This window comes from Anastrepha obliqua, chromosome 1 (assembly GCF_027943255.1).
Source record: "Anastrepha obliqua isolate idAnaObli1 chromosome 1, idAnaObli1_1.0, whole genome shotgun sequence".
In the NCBI taxonomy this organism is placed as follows: Eukaryota; Metazoa; Arthropoda; class Insecta; order Diptera; family Tephritidae; genus Anastrepha; species Anastrepha obliqua.
Genome location: NC_072892.1, coordinates 83,042,942 through 83,062,995, shown reverse-complemented (window position 1 = coordinate 83,062,995; position 20,054 = coordinate 83,042,942). Strand labels below are relative to the sequence as shown.

The 20,054-nt window shown below is 34.5% G+C and overlaps 1 protein-coding gene across 2 annotated transcripts; it reads right to left on the bottom strand.

Annotated features, from left to right (window-relative positions):
- Positions 1 to 10,221: 10,221 nt before the first annotated feature.
- LOC129247494 (lysosomal acid glucosylceramidase-like) lies at positions 10,222 to 19,272 on the bottom strand. 2 transcript variants are annotated; one of them, XM_054886652.1, is made up of 11 exons: positions 19,185 to 19,272; positions 19,062 to 19,127; positions 18,861 to 18,994; positions 18,566 to 18,728; positions 18,351 to 18,507; positions 17,949 to 18,269; positions 14,566 to 14,695; positions 14,343 to 14,456; positions 11,882 to 12,224; positions 11,642 to 11,807; positions 10,222 to 10,486 (listed from the first exon to the last, which is right to left on the bottom strand). In XM_054886652.1, the coding sequence occupies exons 2-11, from the start codon at positions 19,117 to 19,119 to the stop codon at positions 10,387 to 10,389; spliced, it is 1,686 nt and encodes a 561-aa protein (XP_054742627.1). In that variant the 5' UTR covers positions 19,120 to 19,127; positions 19,185 to 19,272; the 3' UTR covers positions 10,222 to 10,386. The 2 variants fall into 2 exon arrangements, with proteins under 2 accessions (XP_054742627.1, XP_054742620.1); XM_054886645.1 differs by having other exon boundaries at positions 19,062 to 19,266.
- Between the last annotated feature and the right edge of the window lie 782 nt (positions 19,273 to 20,054).

Sequence of the window (20,054 nt, the reverse complement as noted above, 5' to 3'; positions counted from 1 at the left end):
CAACAACTTGCAAAACAAACAAAAAATTAATCACTGGGATCTCATAATATTTTTGTGAATGTGACTGTAGTTTGCGAATACAATAACAAATTAGCTTCTCTCGTATTTTTACCTCTTATTACACAGTGCAACAATATGAAAAATTGTTTTAATCTCTAGGGTCTCTTTAATCTCTAATATTATATTTCTTTGATACTTAAATTAGATTTTTATGAATTTGCTACTAGTATTCTTGAAGAAAAATTAGCCTTTAACTACAATTGCTGTGCTTTTTCACGCGCTGATAATTTTTTACTTGAAGTTAACTGGGAGATATTGTTTGCAGATTCTGACCAATGTTTTTCTATTAATAAGTCTAAAATAGTTGAGATCTGCGGCATAAACATCCGTTTATTTAAAAAAAGACAGCGCAAGTTTCCTTGGTTCACGCGCGAGCTTAAAAGTCTAAAGAATAAGCGTAACAAATTCTTTAAGAAGTTTAAAATAAACAATAGAAAGAAAGTTGTTTAAATAAATTCCTATATAATAACTATCACATTGATATATTCTAAGTGTTGAAAACAGTATTAAATATAGTCCTACATTTTTTTTGGCAATACATAAACTCTAGGAACTCCAGCTCTTGTGTCTCCCATCTGCTGTTTTTCTGAATGAAAATTAGCTACCACCCCTTCGGAAGTGGTAAACCCTTTAGCTAATTGTTTTAAAGTAAATTTTGTGAATGATGAACCTGGTTCAAACTGGGCTAGTCCTATAGATCTTACCTCGTCTCTCACCTTTGGGTGCATGGGCTTGTCATTGGAAGATGTTTAGAAAGGTGTTTTAGAGTTTTAGACGGTGTTTCCACAAAAACGGATGCTGATGATCTTTAACCTGTTCTTTCTTCATTGATCTTCTTTTGCTCTGCCCTTCAAATTAATTTTCAATAAATCGTTAGCCTCTGGTATCTTATGGATGAATGGATGAATTACAGTTGTTACTCCAATTTTTAAAAGTGGTATCCTCAATTATAAATGGCATCCTCAATTATAGAACAATCTCAAAGCTCTCGTCAGTATCTAAATTATTTAAAAATATTATGAAAGGCAGGATGTATTTTGCAGTTAAAAATACGATATCACCATACCAGTATGGTTTTGTTACAGGTAATTTAGCCATTTGCGCACTTTTATCAGATAAACTTCTATATCTGGGTTCCGCTCAGTTTTTCTAGATTGGATGCGATCTTACTTATATAATAGACATTGTATAGTTTCCGGTGATGGTACTTCATCTGCACCTTTCTCTGCGTCGTCTGGTGTACCTTAAGGAAGTATATGGGTCTCATGTTTTTTGTTTTATTTCTCAATATAAGTAGTAGTTTTCCTTTGCCAACTTCCTTGTTTTTGGGTATGATTTAAAAATATATTCTCTTATTTCAAACTCGGCGGATGTACATAAATTTCAAGCTCATGTTAACCGTTTAGTTAATTGGTGTTGCGTCTCTCGATTATCGCTTAATATTAAAAAATGTTTTAAACTCTCGTTGTCAAAAATAACTAATATAATTCCTACTTCTTATAACGTTGGGGATGGAGGATATACTCCAATCTTTTGTTTTTGATGCACGTTTTACATTTCTTAATCATATAGATTCTATGATATCTAAAGCGCACTCTATACTTGGTTATATAAGATGGAATAGCTCCAATTTTGTAGACCCTTATACTCTTAAGTTAAGTTTACTGTAATTTAAATTGTCGATAACGATATTTTTGTAATATGTAGTGAGCAAGAAGAATTGTAATTTAACTTTTTTTCTTTTTGTTAAGGGGAAAGATACCTGTAAACGGCCATATTTTCCCTTATTTTCAATAAAATTATTTAAAATGAAAAAATCAATACATTTTTTCAAAATTGGCATACAGTTTATTTATACATTAAAATAATATAAATTTTTTTTTTTTTTAATCATTTAAAATGGCGGTTGTACACTCAATTCTTCCAGGAAGGATAGCAGCGGGGCTTCTCAATCGGCGGGCATTGTAGCATCGGCGTCAGTGACCTGAATACAAAAAACCAAAAATTTTTTTGTTTATTAATGTCATAATTTCTATATGAATTAAAAAAATGGAAAAAATGAAAATTCGCGGAATAAAATGCTTATATTATTCAAGTCTCCTCCCTATCTGACAGAGGAGTTGATACCAGTAAGGTCTCGCAGACACAACAAATTCATCGTTCCAAAATTTAATTACCAAATATAATTCCAAAATATAATCATCTAGATTATTTTTCATTAACGCTGTTAAAGTGTGGAACTCATTACTCGACACTGTGAAGGCTGGACTTAACAGATTTAACTTCAGGGCACAAGTCTATAATTACTTTAAAAGTGTTTGATTGCATTAAATTAGGGCATTAAATTTCTCTCTACATTCTCTAATTACTACTTTTGTTCTTTCTTTTCTAAATCCTTCTTTTCTTTTCCTATTGCTTCTTTTCTTCTTATTATTATAGTTAAGTTAAATATATTGGATTGATTCGTAAATGAACTGGTGTAAAATTTAGAATAAGAAACTTGTATGTTAAAAATATTCCAGTTGTTTATAATATTGTTGAAGTACTATTAAAAGACCTTAGTCTTACTATGTACTATTTATATAAACAAATAAACTGAAACAGAAAATGTATTTGGTAAAAATAAAAATAAAAATGAATTTTCGGGCGAATTTTCCTACTTTTTTTGCTTCAAAAAAATTATTTTTTCGAAAACTTGTAAATTCACATAGAAAGTAATATCATAAAAAAGACGTGTGCAAAATTTCAGGGAGATCCTTCCATAACTTTTCGAGTTATCTTGTACGCAAATTCGAAAAATATAGTTTTGAGAAAAACGCGTCGAAAGTTTGAATACATGAAACCTATCCCTCTCCCAGCGCTCAAATGCAAAGAATAGAGGCGTCACGGTTGACGATAATATTAGAATTGTTTATTGATTTCAGAATAAATAAATAAATATTCTTCTGCTAGGTTAAGGAAGAGTTAATAGTTTTTCTTTCTACAAACAAAGCTGTTATAATGTTACTATTTTCATTGGTAAAATAGTACTAATATATATTTTTATTCATTCAATCGCTAATTTCAAAATTAATTATTTCATGTTTGTTTCATGTTTTTTGGGTTTTTGTCATCAGACGTTTTTCTTTATTCCCTGACTTACATAACATACATATGCTCTTTAATTTTTCCCAGGTAGCGTTTTTCTTCTGCATTATGTTTTGGTGAAAGATTTTCTATTAATAAATAAGATGGACAGCCTTGAAATGAAGTTTTAAAGACAGATAAAAATTTTGTTTCCTAAGAAATTTTCTAAGAGTGTAATTGTTATTCCTACATACAGTAGGTTCTGTTTTTATGCGGCTTTTTTTTATGCGGTTTTGAAATAGTGCGGTTTTTTTTTAAATTACAAAATGCATGTCGACCTATCGGGAATTGTACATATAAACAAGATTCTAAACCAGCTAAGCAAAAACTCATCACAGATTACATCAGAAATGCTAACCCTACAAGTATGGAACCGCCTGCATAACTATCTAGATCAGACGTGTACATTTCCTAAAGTGACGAAAGTGATTTTACGCCAAATCCTAAACGAACGCGCAACATGTGGGTATTGTCTGATTCTATTTCTGACTTAAATTTATTTTTCGATTCTGACGTTTCTTAAATAAAGATATAATTTTCAAAAATACAATATTTTGTTTATGCAATTTTATTTAATTATTTCAGATTCATGCGGTCTATGGAACGTATCTATAGTTATAATATGGGACTAGTGCCCTTTTTTATGCGATTTTATTACATTATTTCAGATTTATGCGGTTTCTTGCGGAACGTATCTACCGCATAAAAACAGAACCTACTGTATTCCACCCATTCAAAACACGCACCGTCATGTATCAGTTCTACTATCTGTGAAACACTTGCAAGACGTATCGAAAACAGACTATTTGGGTCTCAAGATAGATCTGAACAGAGACTATAAAATACGAATTCCTGACAGGAAAGATTGCCAGACTAGAATTATATCAGATGATAGTGGTCACCATATTTATACTGACGGCTCAAAGATGGAAAATGGCACTGGATCAGGAGTGTACTCGGAACAATTATCCCTGAATTGCTCCTTCAGACTCCCAGAGTAGTGTCGCATCTTCCAAGCAGAGATCTACTCAATAGACACAGAAGTAAAAATTATAAGACTGATGGACTTACCTCCAGCAATCCTTCCAAGATTTGTTGATCAAGGCGCTGGCCTCAACGCGCATGCAGGAGATCGCTCTTGCTTATCCAATATCAGAACACCACACTTTGTAGGGTTCTCGGCCGCTCTGGAGTGGAGGGAAATGAAAGAGCGGATGAGTGTGCAAGGAAAGACTCTGAGCTTGACCTTCAGCGAGTGGTAGAGGACATCAGCATTCCTCTAAACGAAGTGTACACTGTGATTGACTTGAGCGAGATAGCGGAAACCAATAGAAGGTGATCTTTAACTACTAACTGCATGGTCTTCAAAGCGCTTTAACCAAAACTAAATCTTAAAAGGACAAAACATCTGTTTGGATTCAACTGATCAACTACCAGCATTCTCACAGGTGTTGTAACAGCTCACTGCACTCTTGGAACCCTAGCCAGTAGAATGGGTGTACCTCACAATGACTTCTGCAGGAGTTGTGGAGATGAAGAAGAAATAGAATCGGTACAACCCCTCCTCTCTGAATGTCCTGCACTTCAAATAAGCCGTACCAAATATCTTGGCGATTATTTCTGTGAAGAATTTGGAAAATATTTCACTGATTTAAAAAAATTAGTTAGGGGATGCAAATCACCGTATCACGTTGATTTTTACAATTTTTTTCGCCTTAAATATCAACTTTCAATCAAATGACTTAAAAAAACATCAAAATTTTATATATATGTATATATAACACTGTGGTACAAAAAAAAAAGTTGCAAAAAAACTTTGGATCGCACATGATGAGGGTTGTAGCTTATGAAAAACTGAAAAGGATGGTATAGGAGAAATTTCCAATACACCCCCAAAATCTCATTTTATGGCCATAAAACCGTTTTTCAGTAGGTTGATATGAACAATCACTCCTAACTTCGCCAATTTCCATCCGATTTCGAATTTGCTTTTTTAGTTCGAAAGAACAAAAACAAGCCTTTTTGACAGTGTGTTAACATTTTTTCTGAAATGACAACTGACGAGACTGTAGACGGAAGTATTTGGAATTTTTTTATTTTGACGTGATAACGTCTTATAATTCGATTTAACAGGCTGCACGCACGAAAAAATGTGTCGTTACCTTGCTCATTACTGTTCATATGTAGTTACCTTGCTCATATTAGTGTTACCTTGCTCATTACTGTTCATATGTAGTTACCTTGCTCATATGTAGTTACCTTGCTCATATTAGTGTTACCTTGCTCATATGTAGTTACCTTGCTCATATGTAGTTACCTTGCTCATATGTAGTTACCTTGCTCATATGTAGTTACCTTGCTCATATGTAGTTACCTTGCTCATATGTAGTTACCTTGCTCATATTAGTGTTACCTTGCTCATATGTAGTTACCTTGCTTATATGTAGTTACCTTGCTCATATGTAGTTACCTTGCTCATATGTAGTTACGTGAGCGTATATATGTATGTATGTATATGCGCAAATGTACATATATAAATTCACGTATTTGTATTTGCATATGCCTTCTTATTGATTATTATTAATTTGATTCACTTGAAGAATTTAAAATAAAACCAAGTTTGTTAATAATACCTGTTGTTTTAATGTTATTATTATTATTTTTTTATTATATCTGAAGGAAAAAATGTATGGTAATATTTACCATATCTATACTAATATTATAAAGAGGAAAACTTTGTTTGTTTGGTTGTAATGAATAGGCTCAAAAACTACTGGACCGATTTTAAAAATTCTTTCACCATTCGAAAGCTACATCACGAGTAACATGGATTATATTTTATTTTGGAAATAGGGCTCGAGATATAGGTCAAAACGTGGACCCGGGTAACCTTCGGATGTGTATGTACAATATGGGTATCAAATGAAAGCTGTTGATAAGTGCTTTAATACGGGGTAATTTTCATACCTATTGATGACTAGGGTCTGGAAATATATGCCAAAACGTGGACCCGCCGTGTCTTTGCACCGAATTAAACCAAACTTACACACATTGTTAAGTAGGTATTGAAGATGATTTCCGTATAGTTTGAATACCTATTGGTAGATAGGGTCTCGAGATATAGGTCAAAACGTTGACCCGGGTAACCTTCGGATGTGTATGTACAATATGGGTATCAAATGGAAGCTGTTGGTGAATGCTTTAGTTCAGAGTATTTCCATCCGCTCCGTGACTAGGGTCTCGAGATAGAGACCAAAACGTGGACCCTAGAATGTGTTTGTACAATATGGATATCAAATGAAAGCTGTTGATAAGTGCTTTAATAGGGGGTAATTTTCTTACCTATTGATGACTAGGGTCTGGAAATATATGCCAAAACGTGGACCCGCCGTGTCTTTGCACCGAATTAAACCAAACTTACACACATTGTTAAGGAGGTATTGAAGATGATTTCCGTATAGTTTGAATACCTATTGGTAGATAGGGTCTCGAGATATAGGTCAAAACGTTGACCCGGGTAACCTTCGGATGTGTATGTACAATATGGGTATCAAATGGAAGCTGTTGGTGAATGCTTTAGTTCAGACTATTTCTATCTGCTCCGTGACTGGGGTCTCGAGATATAGGTCAAAACGTTGACCCGGGTAACCTTCGGATGTGTATGTACAATATGGGTATCAAATGAAAGCTGTTGATAAGTGCTTTAATACGGGGTAATTTTCATACCTATTGATGACTAGGGTCTGGAAATATATGCCAAAACGTGGACCCGCCGTGTCTTTGCACCGAATTAAACCAAACTTACACACATTGTTAAGTAGGTATTGAAGATGATTTCCGTATTGTTTGGGTACATATTGGTAGATATGGTCTCGAGATATAGGTCAAAACGTGGACCCGGGTAACCTTCGGATGTGTATGTACAATATGGGTATCAAATGGAAGCTGTTGGTGAAAGCTTTAGTTCAGAGTATTTCTATCCGTTCCGTGACTAGGGTCTCGAGATAGAGACCAAAACGTGGACCCTAGAATGTGTTTGTACAATATGGATATCAAATGAAAGCTGTTGATAAGTGTTTTAATACGGGGTAATTTTCATACCTATTGATGACTAGGGTCTCGAAATATATGCCAAAACGTGGACCCGCCGTGTCTTTGAACCGAATTAAACCAAACTTACACACATTGTTAAGTAGGTATTGAAGATGATTTCCGTATAGTTTGAATACCTATTGGTAGATAGGGTCTCGAGATATAGGTCAAAACGTTGACCCGGGTAACCTTCGGATGTGTATGTACAATATGGGTATCAAATGGAAGCTGTTGGTGAATGCTTTAGTTCAGACTATTTCTATCTGCTCCGTGACTGGGGTCTCGAGATATAGGTCAAAACGTGGACCCGGGTAACCTTTGGTTGTGTATGTACAATATGGGTATCAAATGAAAGCTGTTGATAAGTGCTTTAATACGGGGTAATTTGTTATGTTATGTTATGTTATGTTATGTTATGTTATGTTATGTTATGTTATGTTATGTTATGTTATGTTATGTTATGTTATGTTATGTTATGTTATGTTATGTTATGTTATGTTATGTTATGTTATGTTATGTTATGTTATGTTATGTTATGTTATGTTATGTTATGTTATGTTATGTTATGTTATGTTATGTTATGTTATGTTATGTTATGTTATGTTATGTTATGTTATGTTATGTTATATTATGTTATGTTATGTTATGTTATGTTATGTTATGTTATGTTATGTTATGTTGTGTTGTGTTGTGTTGTGTTGTGTTGTGTTGTGTTATGTCATGTTATGTTATGTTATGTTATGTTGTGTTATGTTATGTTATGTTATGTTATGTTATGTTAAAGTATATGTTATGTTAATGTTAACTCATTCTCTATATCCATACAAAATATGTATCAAACAAATAAAATTAAAATTTTCTTTTGAAAAATGCAACCATTCAATCAGTATTTTCTTATGACGTTATCACGTTAAACTATCGTCAGTAAACCGACTTTGCAGACAACCTCTTTTTTTTCTCTATTTTTTCGACTTTGACATAATTTTTACGATATTATCCGATATTGAGGATTTTTTTTAGTACACTACTGTTATAGTAAATTTAATTTTGCGTCGAATGAGCTATATTTGACTGTAATTGAATTAAAATTAGTAGAGTTGTGCGAGTTTTAAGATTTTTTGTTTTTTTTTTACTAATTTGGAATGTTGGTATAGCTTACGCTAAATGGGAATAAGGACGTGTTTTGATGCGTTATTATAGATACGTAATATTTATTGGAGTGTATATGTATACATAAGAGTACACTGTACTGCATACAACAGAACTGGTTAGAATTTACGAAAATATCTGACATATTATAGCACATTTTTTTTTGAATAGAAATATGAAAAAGCTCCAAAGTATACCAAAGTTCACACTGTACATTGATTAACAGAAGAAGTTTGTTATTATAATTTAACCTTATTAAAACGTCAAAGTTTTATTGTTTGTTTCATTGAAATTCAAGAGATATAAATCAAAACGTTGCCAGAAAAGTCAAATTTCTCAATATTCTCCGATGATATGGCATCATCAGCCTTATCATAAACCAGATGATTGTTATTTTTGTAAAACGGACGTAAACGGTCATCATTATAAAACTCGAAAGCACATAAAGTATGCTGATGTTGCAACTGTTAAGAACCCCGTAGTCTTGGACGATATGATTGACTCAACTGCAGGTCATGAACTGAAGGAAGTTCAACTCATTGCTGATGATGATCAAACTGATAACAATAAACCTGATGATGAAGAGTACTTTCCGTCTGGTTCTAAGTTTTCAGAACGAGACATTGTATCAAATTCAGATTTTCAGGATCTTTCTCGTGATTTACATACTTCTATCGGGAAGACAATCTGAAACGCTCGCTTCTCGATTTAAACAATGGAATTTAGTTGATGACGACTTCAGATGAATGATGATGATCGAATTTCTTACAGAGAAGTATTCAAAACTGATGAAGAAATGACAAATGTACCGTACCATACTAAACTCCAAAGGGCCGTTTCCAATGCATTTTTAAGTTTGGAACCAGTGACGTTGGGTACTGCACCGTACCATACCGTACAGTGCTGCACTGCACAATACTCCAATAAATATTATGCGTTTATAATGACACTTGTTATTATTTTCATGCTTCGAAACGCATACCAAATCTCGTAGTAAAAAAAGAAAAAATCTTAAAACCCACACAACTCTATTAATTTTAATTCAATTACAGTCAAATATAGCTCATTCGACGCAAAATTAAATTTACTATAACAGTAGTGTACTAAAAAAAATCCTCAATATCGGATAATATCGTAAAAATTATGTCAAAGTCGAAAAAATAGAGAAAAAATAAAAAAATTCCAAATACTTCCGTCTACAGTCTCGTCAGTTGTCATTTCAGAAAAAATGTTAACACACTGTCAAAAAGGCTTGTTTTTGTTCTTTCGAACTAAAAAAGCAAATTCGAAATCGGATGGAAATTGGCGAAGTTAGGAGGGATTGTTCATATCAACCTACTGAAAAACGGTTTTATGGCCATAAAATGAGATTTTGGGGGTGTATTGGAAATTTCAACTATACCATTATTTTCAGTTTTTCATAAGCTATAACCCTCACCATGTCCGATCCAAAGTTTTTTTGCAACTTTTTTTTTTGTACCACAGTGTAATTGGCGCGTACACCCTCCTCCTATTTGTGGTGTGCATCTTGATGTTGTTCCACAAATGGAGGAACCTACAGTTTCAAGCCGACTCCGAACGACAGATATTTTAAGAGGAGCTTTTTCATGGTAGAAATACACTCGGAGGTTTGCCATTACCTGGCGAGGAGCGACCGCTATTAGAAAAAAACTCTTTTTTCATTTTCGTGTTTCACCGAGATTCGAACCTACGTTCTCTCTGTGAACTCCGAATGGTAGTCATGCACCAACCCATTCGGCTACGGCGGCCGCCCCAAAATTTAAACAATAAGAAAACGGAAAGTCTGCATATTTATTGAAAACAAATCAAAATAACATACATACATTGAAAAATAAAAATAAGATTAATTGTGCTTCACAGTTTTCACACAAAATGAAGTGATGTTGTCAAATTGACACAAGGGACTGATTTGTGTTAATGTGTACGCAATGCACAAATTTAATTGTAGACAATAGTGTGCCACGAATTCGCCGGTACATCGATCGCGATCTCGCCGCGTACGGTGTCACTGAGGAGCACTTCGACGGGTGCACTATCGCTGCAAATAAAATAAAAATATTCGATGCATACAATTATTTAGAGAATTACGTACGAGTATGTGCTTAAGTATGTACAGTGTATATGTAAGTCCTGGGTAAACCAAACAGTGGCTTTATTCTTAATATAAAGAAATTTACAAAAATTAATATTTATCAATATATTGGACTATTCATTGATGGAACATGATTTGATGCATATCTGTAGCTGCTTCGGGTCGCTTCGCAGTATCGTATCTTCTTAATACACCTTCCTAAAAGCTTGGAGACAGTTTCTTGCTCTATCTCACGAATGGTTTGCATAAAAGTTCGTCCAAGTCTAAGCCTTCAATTTTCACCTCGAAAATTTGATCATCGTTCCTCTGTCCACTCTCAAGGAAAAATGTGCCAATGATGCCACCGCTCCTAAATCGACACCTAACTATCATTCTCTGAGGATGCATTGGCTTCTCGACGATCAACTGCGGGTTTTACGACCCAACAACGAGAGGAAAATGCGCTCGTCAGAAAATATAATTTAATGTCTTTTGAATAAATGCGTTGTTGTTTGCGAAATTTCTCGAAGTTTTTTAAGTTAATGAGTTTCTGTCAAGATTTCCAGTGGAAATGAGCTGTCGCCGTCAGAATATATGATTAAAACACCACTATATGGGCCACCCTGTCGGTGGTCGCATTAAGTGCACTTCTAACTACAGAAATCAGATGTGTGTGAAGTGGCACAAAGTGCAGGCGAAGATTGGGAATGTAAGTACCTATATGTAAGTACCTAAGACGCGTCCAACGCACAGCCATCAAGAAGAAACACCTAAACGCTTTCATCGCTGAGCAACCGAAAATACCAAACTCATTTAAGAAAATATCGTTCAATGGAAATACATCCACATATATGTCCATGTGTATATTTATAGGCATGTGAATGTATGTGAAACGCACTTCAATAAATTCTTTCGAAAAATGCGTTAACAATAGACCATTAGGGCGTTAAAAGACCTATTTTGTATCAACGCGCACGCGCCACCTCATTTGAGAAGATCACAAGACGCGTGACAAACACACAGCTGCCATTAAAGGTGGACGCATACACACACACTCGCAATCACGTATACGTAAATTCACTTTAAAACTACATAAAAGATAAACAAAATTACTCTACATACCGATTAAGCAACACCAGTGCAATACGCTCGTCGGGCCTCTTGAAAGCCACTGCTTCCACTAGAGCACTCCGTATTTTCGCCTCAATGCGCACAGAACCTTCAATCACAAATTTCGAAAAGTGTCCAATCGCATAAAATATTGGCTGTTTGTAGATCTCAGCGTGGTCTGTCAATCAAATATTGATTTTTTACGCAATACATTTTTGTATAATCAACGACTTTATGAAACTTCACACTCACTTGTGTCATTCACAATTACTGGCGCATCCACAGTATTTTGAACATAATTTGGTCCCCCTTTTTCATCCAAAACAATATTCCAATCAATCCAACCATTGTAGGAATGTTGTAAGTTACGTAGAAAATCGAGCGCATACATTTCACCACGCTCCCACGATCCGAGTTCGGGACCATGAGTTTGCCATGGCTTATCCCCTATGCAGGATTCTGTGTTCAATACGATCTTTCCAGGTAATCTTTGAACTGTCAAATCTACTTGACTAGGCGGAAATATTGCATCCCAATACCAATGCACTGCGAGGCCATCGAGGTAGTCAAGCACACCGGGACGTGAGCGATTCATCTTAAAATACATACATATATGAAATTGTATTAGAGTAAAAGAGTTTTCTCGTTAATAAAATGAATTCAACTTAGGAGAAGTGAAGCCGGTTATAAAGAACAAAATGGATAGTTAATATGAGATAGATCAATGAGCATTGATTGCTGGAACGCCACTAAATTTTTATTTGACTGAAATTATCACCTTCGCTGGAACATGACCGGGCAAGATTATGAAGCGATAAGATATGGTTCGGCCCTTAGTTAAGCTTCGCTGCTAAGCTTCTGCTGTTCTATGAGGATAATTAAAATAAGTACTCGCTTTAAAAGCGGCTTTGTATATTTTACAATGTGGGAACGTCTTTTTGCTTAGAAGCAACATGGCAGAGAAAGTATGGAGAAAAAGACTAGAAAGGCAAAAAGGCAACATTGCGAAGCGAACCGAAGTGGAAATACAATAACCTGAAATTAATTAAACACTATTACTGGAGCGTTTTGTGTATGCCTGGTATTTGCGCGACATCTGAGAGACATCGTCCTCCTGCCTTTTTTCATTATCACTAAATTTTCAGTGAAACATGATCTTAACTAAATACATTTGAATTTATATTTTATGTTCGATATCAGTTATCAGTAGTTTGTTGATGAAAATGATTATTGGTGTATAGGCAGTGTGCTAGATCTGCAACTGATCGAGATATTCTTTCTTTTGTTTACGAAACGTGCTCTCTTTTGATCGAATAACAGATATTATTCGTGAAATCAATGACCAGTAACAATATATCAGCCGTTAAAATATATACCATAACCGACAATGGATCATATTTCGTCAAAGCGTTTAGAGAATTTGGAGTTACTCTGAGTGAGTTATATCTTGTAAAGTCTTGCAAAAGTTAAAGTTAAAAAATTGCTTTAGAAGAAAAATTTGAAAATGAGACCGACAATGATAATAACTCCGACGATGATAACCAGTCAGAATACTCCAGCCTAGAGTTCCAGAATTATAACCCAAGTTTGGTCAAAGCATTTTCGATGGGCTAGCCATATTCTCAACGTTTTGGCCACTACCGATTCAATTATCATTAAAAATGTTCACTGTTACTAAATATTTAGTGAAATGCATTTTTTTCTCGCTATCACTAAACACTTCGTGATAATGCAATTTATTTTTTACTATCACTAAACGCTTAGGATGATATCAAGTATCATTGGCCTAAACTATCGGACTGTTAGGTCTGCCTTTTCCATGCTGGAAATTATTTGGCGGTGAACAAGGACAAGAAAAAGTACGTCCTGCCATCAAACAAACAGTCGACGCACTCGCGCATTTGCACTCACGTCATTGTTGAAAGTTACAATTTTCAAGTGATAAGATACATCGTTTACTTAGGGATCAGCATTATCACCGGTAATAATGTCAGCCTTGAAATGCAACAGCGAATCTAGTTTGCTAATAAGTTCTACTTTGGACTAAGCAGGCAATTGAAAAAAAGTCCTCCAAAATCACACTTCGTAGGTCTCCTTGGAAGTTGCAATGTTTTCAGAGAAAGATTCTGTGGAACATGTTTTACCTTGGCGCTTTGGCCACAGTGAATATCATAGACGATGGAACAATGAACTGTATGAGCTTTACGGCGACATACACATAGTGCAGAGAATAAAGATCCAGTAAGTCAGCTGCTCCAGCACTGAAAGTATTCGAGCAGGTACCACTGGTGGTATTAGAAGCGAAGTACCGCCGAATAACACGAGCAAGAAACGACTGGCACGCTTTGTTAACCTTAGCCAAAATCATTTCAGTGGTTATCGCGCCAATCAAAAAGAAGAAGAAGAAGGAGAAGGGATTTCACCGGCTAGCTCTACGTCCTTATTCCTGAGGGGTATAACATATGATAAAACGAAGGCCATTCTTCAGAACCGTTCTGTACAAACTACGAAATATTCAGCCATATCTGAGACTGACTATACTAGAGATTCAGAGCTTTGTTGATTAACTGTCCTGATTTATCAGAGTTAATTGGCACTTTTAACTTTGGTAATTTGGTAAGAATAGAGGGAGGTCAAAAACCAGCCTTCCGCCAACGTAAAAAAATTCTCGAGAAGAATTTCATTATACTTTGTAAAACGCGTAATAACCCACCTTATCAAACCAAACTGGAAAGGAATATCGTTGATCGTCGTTTCCAAATATTAAAACATCTTTGAATTTCGATTTACGAATTGTGGGTCCAAGGTAGTCATTCAACCAAACAGCCTGTAAAAGAATATTTTTCCGTGCATACATATTTTGCTACTTGAACATAGTGCTTATTTGCACTTAAGTACTTATATACTTATACTTAAGTAAAGTTACACAAATGTACCTGATTCTGTGGGATCCATCCAAGGCTCATAAAATGCACGAAAGGGGAGAAAAAGACTCCGTTAAGCGGCTCATTGCCAGTTGAAATGGCCCAAATCGGCATATTTTTAGCATCCATTAATTCAATAAATCTGCAAATGAACAACAGAGAGCATAAATACATACAAGGTGCATATGAATGGTTGAGGAAGTTATATACATACATATGTACAGATATTAGTCTGACGATGTTTTATTTTGATATCTAAAACGATTTGCGGTAAGAAAAATACAGCATCTAAGAAATATTTTTTGTAAAAAGTGAGCCGCATAAGTTCCTACGTGTTGAATGAAAACATGATGAGTCTTGTTTCTACATAACTAGTGTTTTTCAGTACAGAAAACTATTATTATTTATAGGGGATATATACAATATATGTACTCGTAAATCTAACTTAATTACCAGACTGACTACTAGGGTCTTCGGTGCTTAATGACGATTATAAAATGACTTATTTCTAACTGTACTTATACATTTTAAATATGGTCTGATATATTAAACAGAAAATGAATTGTAAATGAATTTGAGTGATACGCTAAATATCTCATATTCTGGCTATCGATCCTTAAGGTCATTGCCGTATAGTCTTTATTTATCTGTTTAAAAATTCGACTTTTTTGTCTGTAAGCGAATATTGTGAAATTTAAATATAAATAAAGAACTATTCCACTTCATTCTAATTTCCTTCGTAAATATGGATGTGTGTACACATTTACATGTACAAACTGTGTTGAATACAACTTTCGTAACTTTTCTTCTGCAGTTAAGAATTAAAATATTGTTGCAATCGAAGTTCATGGATTCGTTTCTTGCTCACAATATTCAGTTAGCATTGGGATATTACTTAATTTAAAGTTTAAAATTAAATTAAAGGCACATTCGGCTACCTTATGTCTCATAATGCCATTTTTATTTATTCTACGTTTCAAGTGTTGCTTGTTTCTGGAGCAATTTTGTTATTATCTTCCAAATTTTATTTGCTTATCACACTGTTTTGCTTTGATTTTCTGTTTGAATTTTTTATAAAAAAATACGCGAAATCTGTGGAATGTCATTTATTTGCCAATTTACAGAAAAACGTGGACAGATGGATCCGTAGGTGTTTTCAATGTATCAGCGAGGTGCCAGAAGGCTTGAAAGTATGCGAGCTTCATTTTTATTTTTTCATTTTTATAATTTATTGGAATCGATATTTCAAGTGTTTAATGTCTAAATAGTTTCTGGCACTAACGACTTCTCTGAGAAATTATTATTCCACACCCATGAAGTAGACCTTCAAATAAACGCAAAAAACAAACTATTTTTCAAGTACAGGATGCAATTCCAGATAAAGTTTTGAAGAAAGCGCTACATATAATCTTGAATAATTGACTTATTTAAATTCACATTTTCTATGTTGTCTCAATCACTTTATAGACTTTATTGATATAAATTTCACGTATGTATGGCGGCCGCCATAGCCGAAAGGTGGGTGCGTGACTACCATTTGGAATTCAGAGGAAACGTAGGTTCGAATCTCGGTGAAAGACCAAAATGAAGAAAAAGTTTTTCTAATAGCGGCCCCCCTGGGCAGGCAATGACAAACCTCCGAGTGTATTTCTGCCATGAAAAAGCTCCTCATAAAAAAATATTTTCCATTCGAGTCGGCTTGAAACTGTAGGTCCCTCCAATTGTGGATAGGTGTTTTAACTAAAGCCTAGATTTAATTAAATTTTTTGGTTGACATAATTATTCCATGGATTTAGAATAACACATAACTTTTAATAGTGTAAAATTCGATAACTGTAAAATCTTTAAAGCTCTTTTGTTATTGTTAGTCTTGCTTTTCAGCACTAAATGTTAGCATAGTCCACATAATTGGTTAGCCTATATGTAATTTGAATAAACAAAAAATAAAATAGTTCCATATGAATAGAATTAGTTGATTTTTATGGCTTGGATATTTTTCTTAATCATATATTTATCAAGTAATTGCCCTTCAATTGTCAAAACGGGTAACAATTTTTTATATTTCTATACCTTCTTTAAAAACTCTTTTGAACTGCTCTTATTACTCCATCTATGTTATATAATGGGGCTATCCAAACCAGACCAGTTTTTTGTTTTCTGTTTTCAAAAACCAAAAAAAATTGAGGAAATTCATACGTTTGTACGTTTATTTGAATGGCAGTCCTGTATTTTCTATTTTAAAATTTTATAAAAAAAACTTTGCAAATTGAACAAATAACTATTAATAACACTGTAGTCGAATCGGAGAAATTTTTCCCCCGATAAGCATTTTTTAAGGCGAAAATGCAAGCCAGACCGCTGAAATTGTGGTTGGTGTTTATGGTGCCGATACTGTAACAGCCAATTATGAGCAATTTTGGTTTCGTCTATTGCGTTCAGGAGTTTTTAATGTTAAAGAATATGTTGATAATGTCAAAAATGTCTATGAAATCCCAGAAATAATCGAAGTTGATCGAGATTTTAGCAGTCGTAGTATCGTCCAGAAGCTAAACATCGGTCGTAAATCAACTTTAAGCCATTTGCATTAAAATTCTACGCAATTTTAAATATGTATAACTGACATTAACATCCGTTATTGAGTGTTTGGTCAAGCTGATGGCAGATGATTTTTTATGAAGAGCTTTTTAATGGCAGAAATACACGCGGGGTTTGCCTTTGCCTGCCGAGGGGCGACCGCTAATAGAAACAGCTTTTTCTATCATTTGGTGTCCCATGCCTAGAGATTCTATTTTATTCAAATACCAAACCGAAAAATCGATTTCAACTGCAAAAAAATAGCCTTCATTGAACTCCAGTTACGCCATGCACATTTTTATGAAGCTAATTGTTATTTATTGTCAGAAAAGAGATATGCACAAAAATACCAAAGTAAGACTATTGAGAATCAAAGGTCGGCAACCAAAAGTACTCGGCGACTACGGAAGACTTATTATCCGAGTTTGTTATTAAACATAAAAGGTTGCTGCACTATTTCCACTGTACCATCTTAACCACGGCTATCTTTGTGACTACAGCCACTGGCCCAATTAATAACTGGCAAATAATATGATAAATAATGTGAGTTTCAAACTAAATTATTAATAATTTGTATTTGTTTAACACTCGAAATCCGGAAATGGAATAAATCTCAGTTTAAGGTGCTTAAATCGTAAAAAAGTCCTAAACGGTAAAATGGTAAAAACAAATTGAGCCGATATGAACAAACACAATTTTGGATTAAATCACAATTCAGTGACATTAAATCGTTTTGGAAATTTAAGCCTTTCACACAAAATTCGTCCAATGTTTTAATCCCCGATCATCCAAATCCCAAAGAAAAAAATTTCATTACATACCTTAAATGGTAGTCAGCCCAAGTCTGATAGTATTCTAACTTCAACACCCCTAAACCGCTCCATCTCTCGTTTGATTTCATCCAAGGAGGTGAACTCCAGGCCGCAGCCATGATTTTTAAATTTTCCAGGTCGGCGACTAATTTCAACCGTTGCATTTGCTTCACCTTAATCTCGTCGCGAGAATCCAATTTTGTAAAGTTGGAAAGCTTGGGATCATTGCGAGGCTCTTCATTATAAGCCCAAGGTGCAAGATCAAAATCACTACCACCAATTGGAGTACGCAAGAGATTGAAACCAATGCCATCTTTGTGGTAAAAAGATCTGCGGAAAGATGAACCATTAGATTAATGAGTGGGTTGATTTTCAAAAATTTCTACAAAAGTTAGTCAAATCTCCGCATACTTATAAATGTGATCCTGCAAATCCTGTCCCAACTGCCCAAGTAAATAAGAAACACTACCGGTGAAAGCGCCACCAAACCCAGTAATTTTTTGATATTCTATCGAACGATTCACTTGCAATTTAAGTGAACTACTGGAAGAAAATCTGGACGTTAAACCTGAAATTGGAGCACTTTTTAATATTATTCAAGAATTACTCTCTTAATAAAAACTTACGCTCGCCCGCATCGATCAGAAGCTGTGCAAATACTTGGCCACTATCGACGATCACCGCTGATCTGTGAAGCTCTTCGTTGGTGGTGTTCAATGTTAGCTCTGTATTGACATTCGTTTTTTCTACGCTGAAACTCAAATTACTAACGGCAAAGCGTAGACCCTCCTGTGAGACGAACAGAAGGGCATTCAAGAGAAATGTGATGTGAATGTGGGAAGATAATGAAAAAGAGAGAGAATGTGATTGTGTGATGCTCGATTTCGGCTCATTATTAATTTCATAAACAATATTTGATACCTTGCTTGATGAGATGAGTACAGCCTCATTGGATGCTGGCTGTGGATTCTCCAAATAATCGCAATATGATGCTGTGCAGACGCACACCAAACCGTACTCTGTTCGCCGTGGCAAGCAATCACTGTTTGCTTTGGCTGCAATTGCAAAATATTATTTAACGAATATTTTAAATAAATTTCAGTTATTTCTAATATTGCTTACCACCAAAAATACAGAAAAATATACTTAAAAGTAAAAAATACGTGACTTTTGAAACCATTTCTGCACCTAATTTAAACAATTTCAACTTATACCGTCTTATTATTTATTTATTTATATGCTCACACTGTATCGTAACTTTCTTTAGAAATTAGAGAGCACACAACCGTATGAAACCCAGTTGTTGATACGCGGTTCGAACGAACCATACTCGTATACAATTCAATGCGTACTAGTCAGGCATCGCACTCATTCGCTTCTACTTACTATGGCTTATCAACCAATTACAAGAGATCAAGAAAAGAGTAGCGCGACGTCACGGTTTTAAAGTTCGTTTGATAATACTCGTACAGTGCAACAACTTGCAAAACAAACAAAAAATTAATCACTGGGATCTCATAATATTTTTGTGAATGTGACTGTAGTTTGCGAATACAATAACAAATTAGCTATTTTTACCTCTTATTACACAGTGCAACAATATGAAAAATTGTTTTAATCTCTAGGGTCTCTTTAATCTCTAATATTATATTTCTTTGATACTTAAATTAAATTTTTATGAATTTGCTACTAGTATTCTTGAAGAAAAATCAGCCTTTAACTACAATTGCTGTGCTTTTTCACGCGCTGATAATTTTTTACTTGAAGTTAACTGGGAGATATTGTTTGCAGATTCTGACCAATGTTTTTCTATTAATAAGTCTAAAATAGTTGAGATCTGCGGCATAAACATCCGTTTATTTAAAAAAAGACAGCGCAAGTTTCCTTGGTTCACGCGCGAGCTTAAAAGTCTAAAGAATAAGCGTAACAAATTCTTTAAGAAGTTTAAAATAAACAATAGAAAGAAAGTTGTTTAAATAAATTCCTATATAATAACTATCACATTGATATATTCTAAGTGTTGAAAACAGTATTAAATATAGTCCTACATTTTTTTTGGCAATACATAAACTCTAGGAACTCCAGCTCTTGTGTCTCCCATCTGCTGTTTTTCTG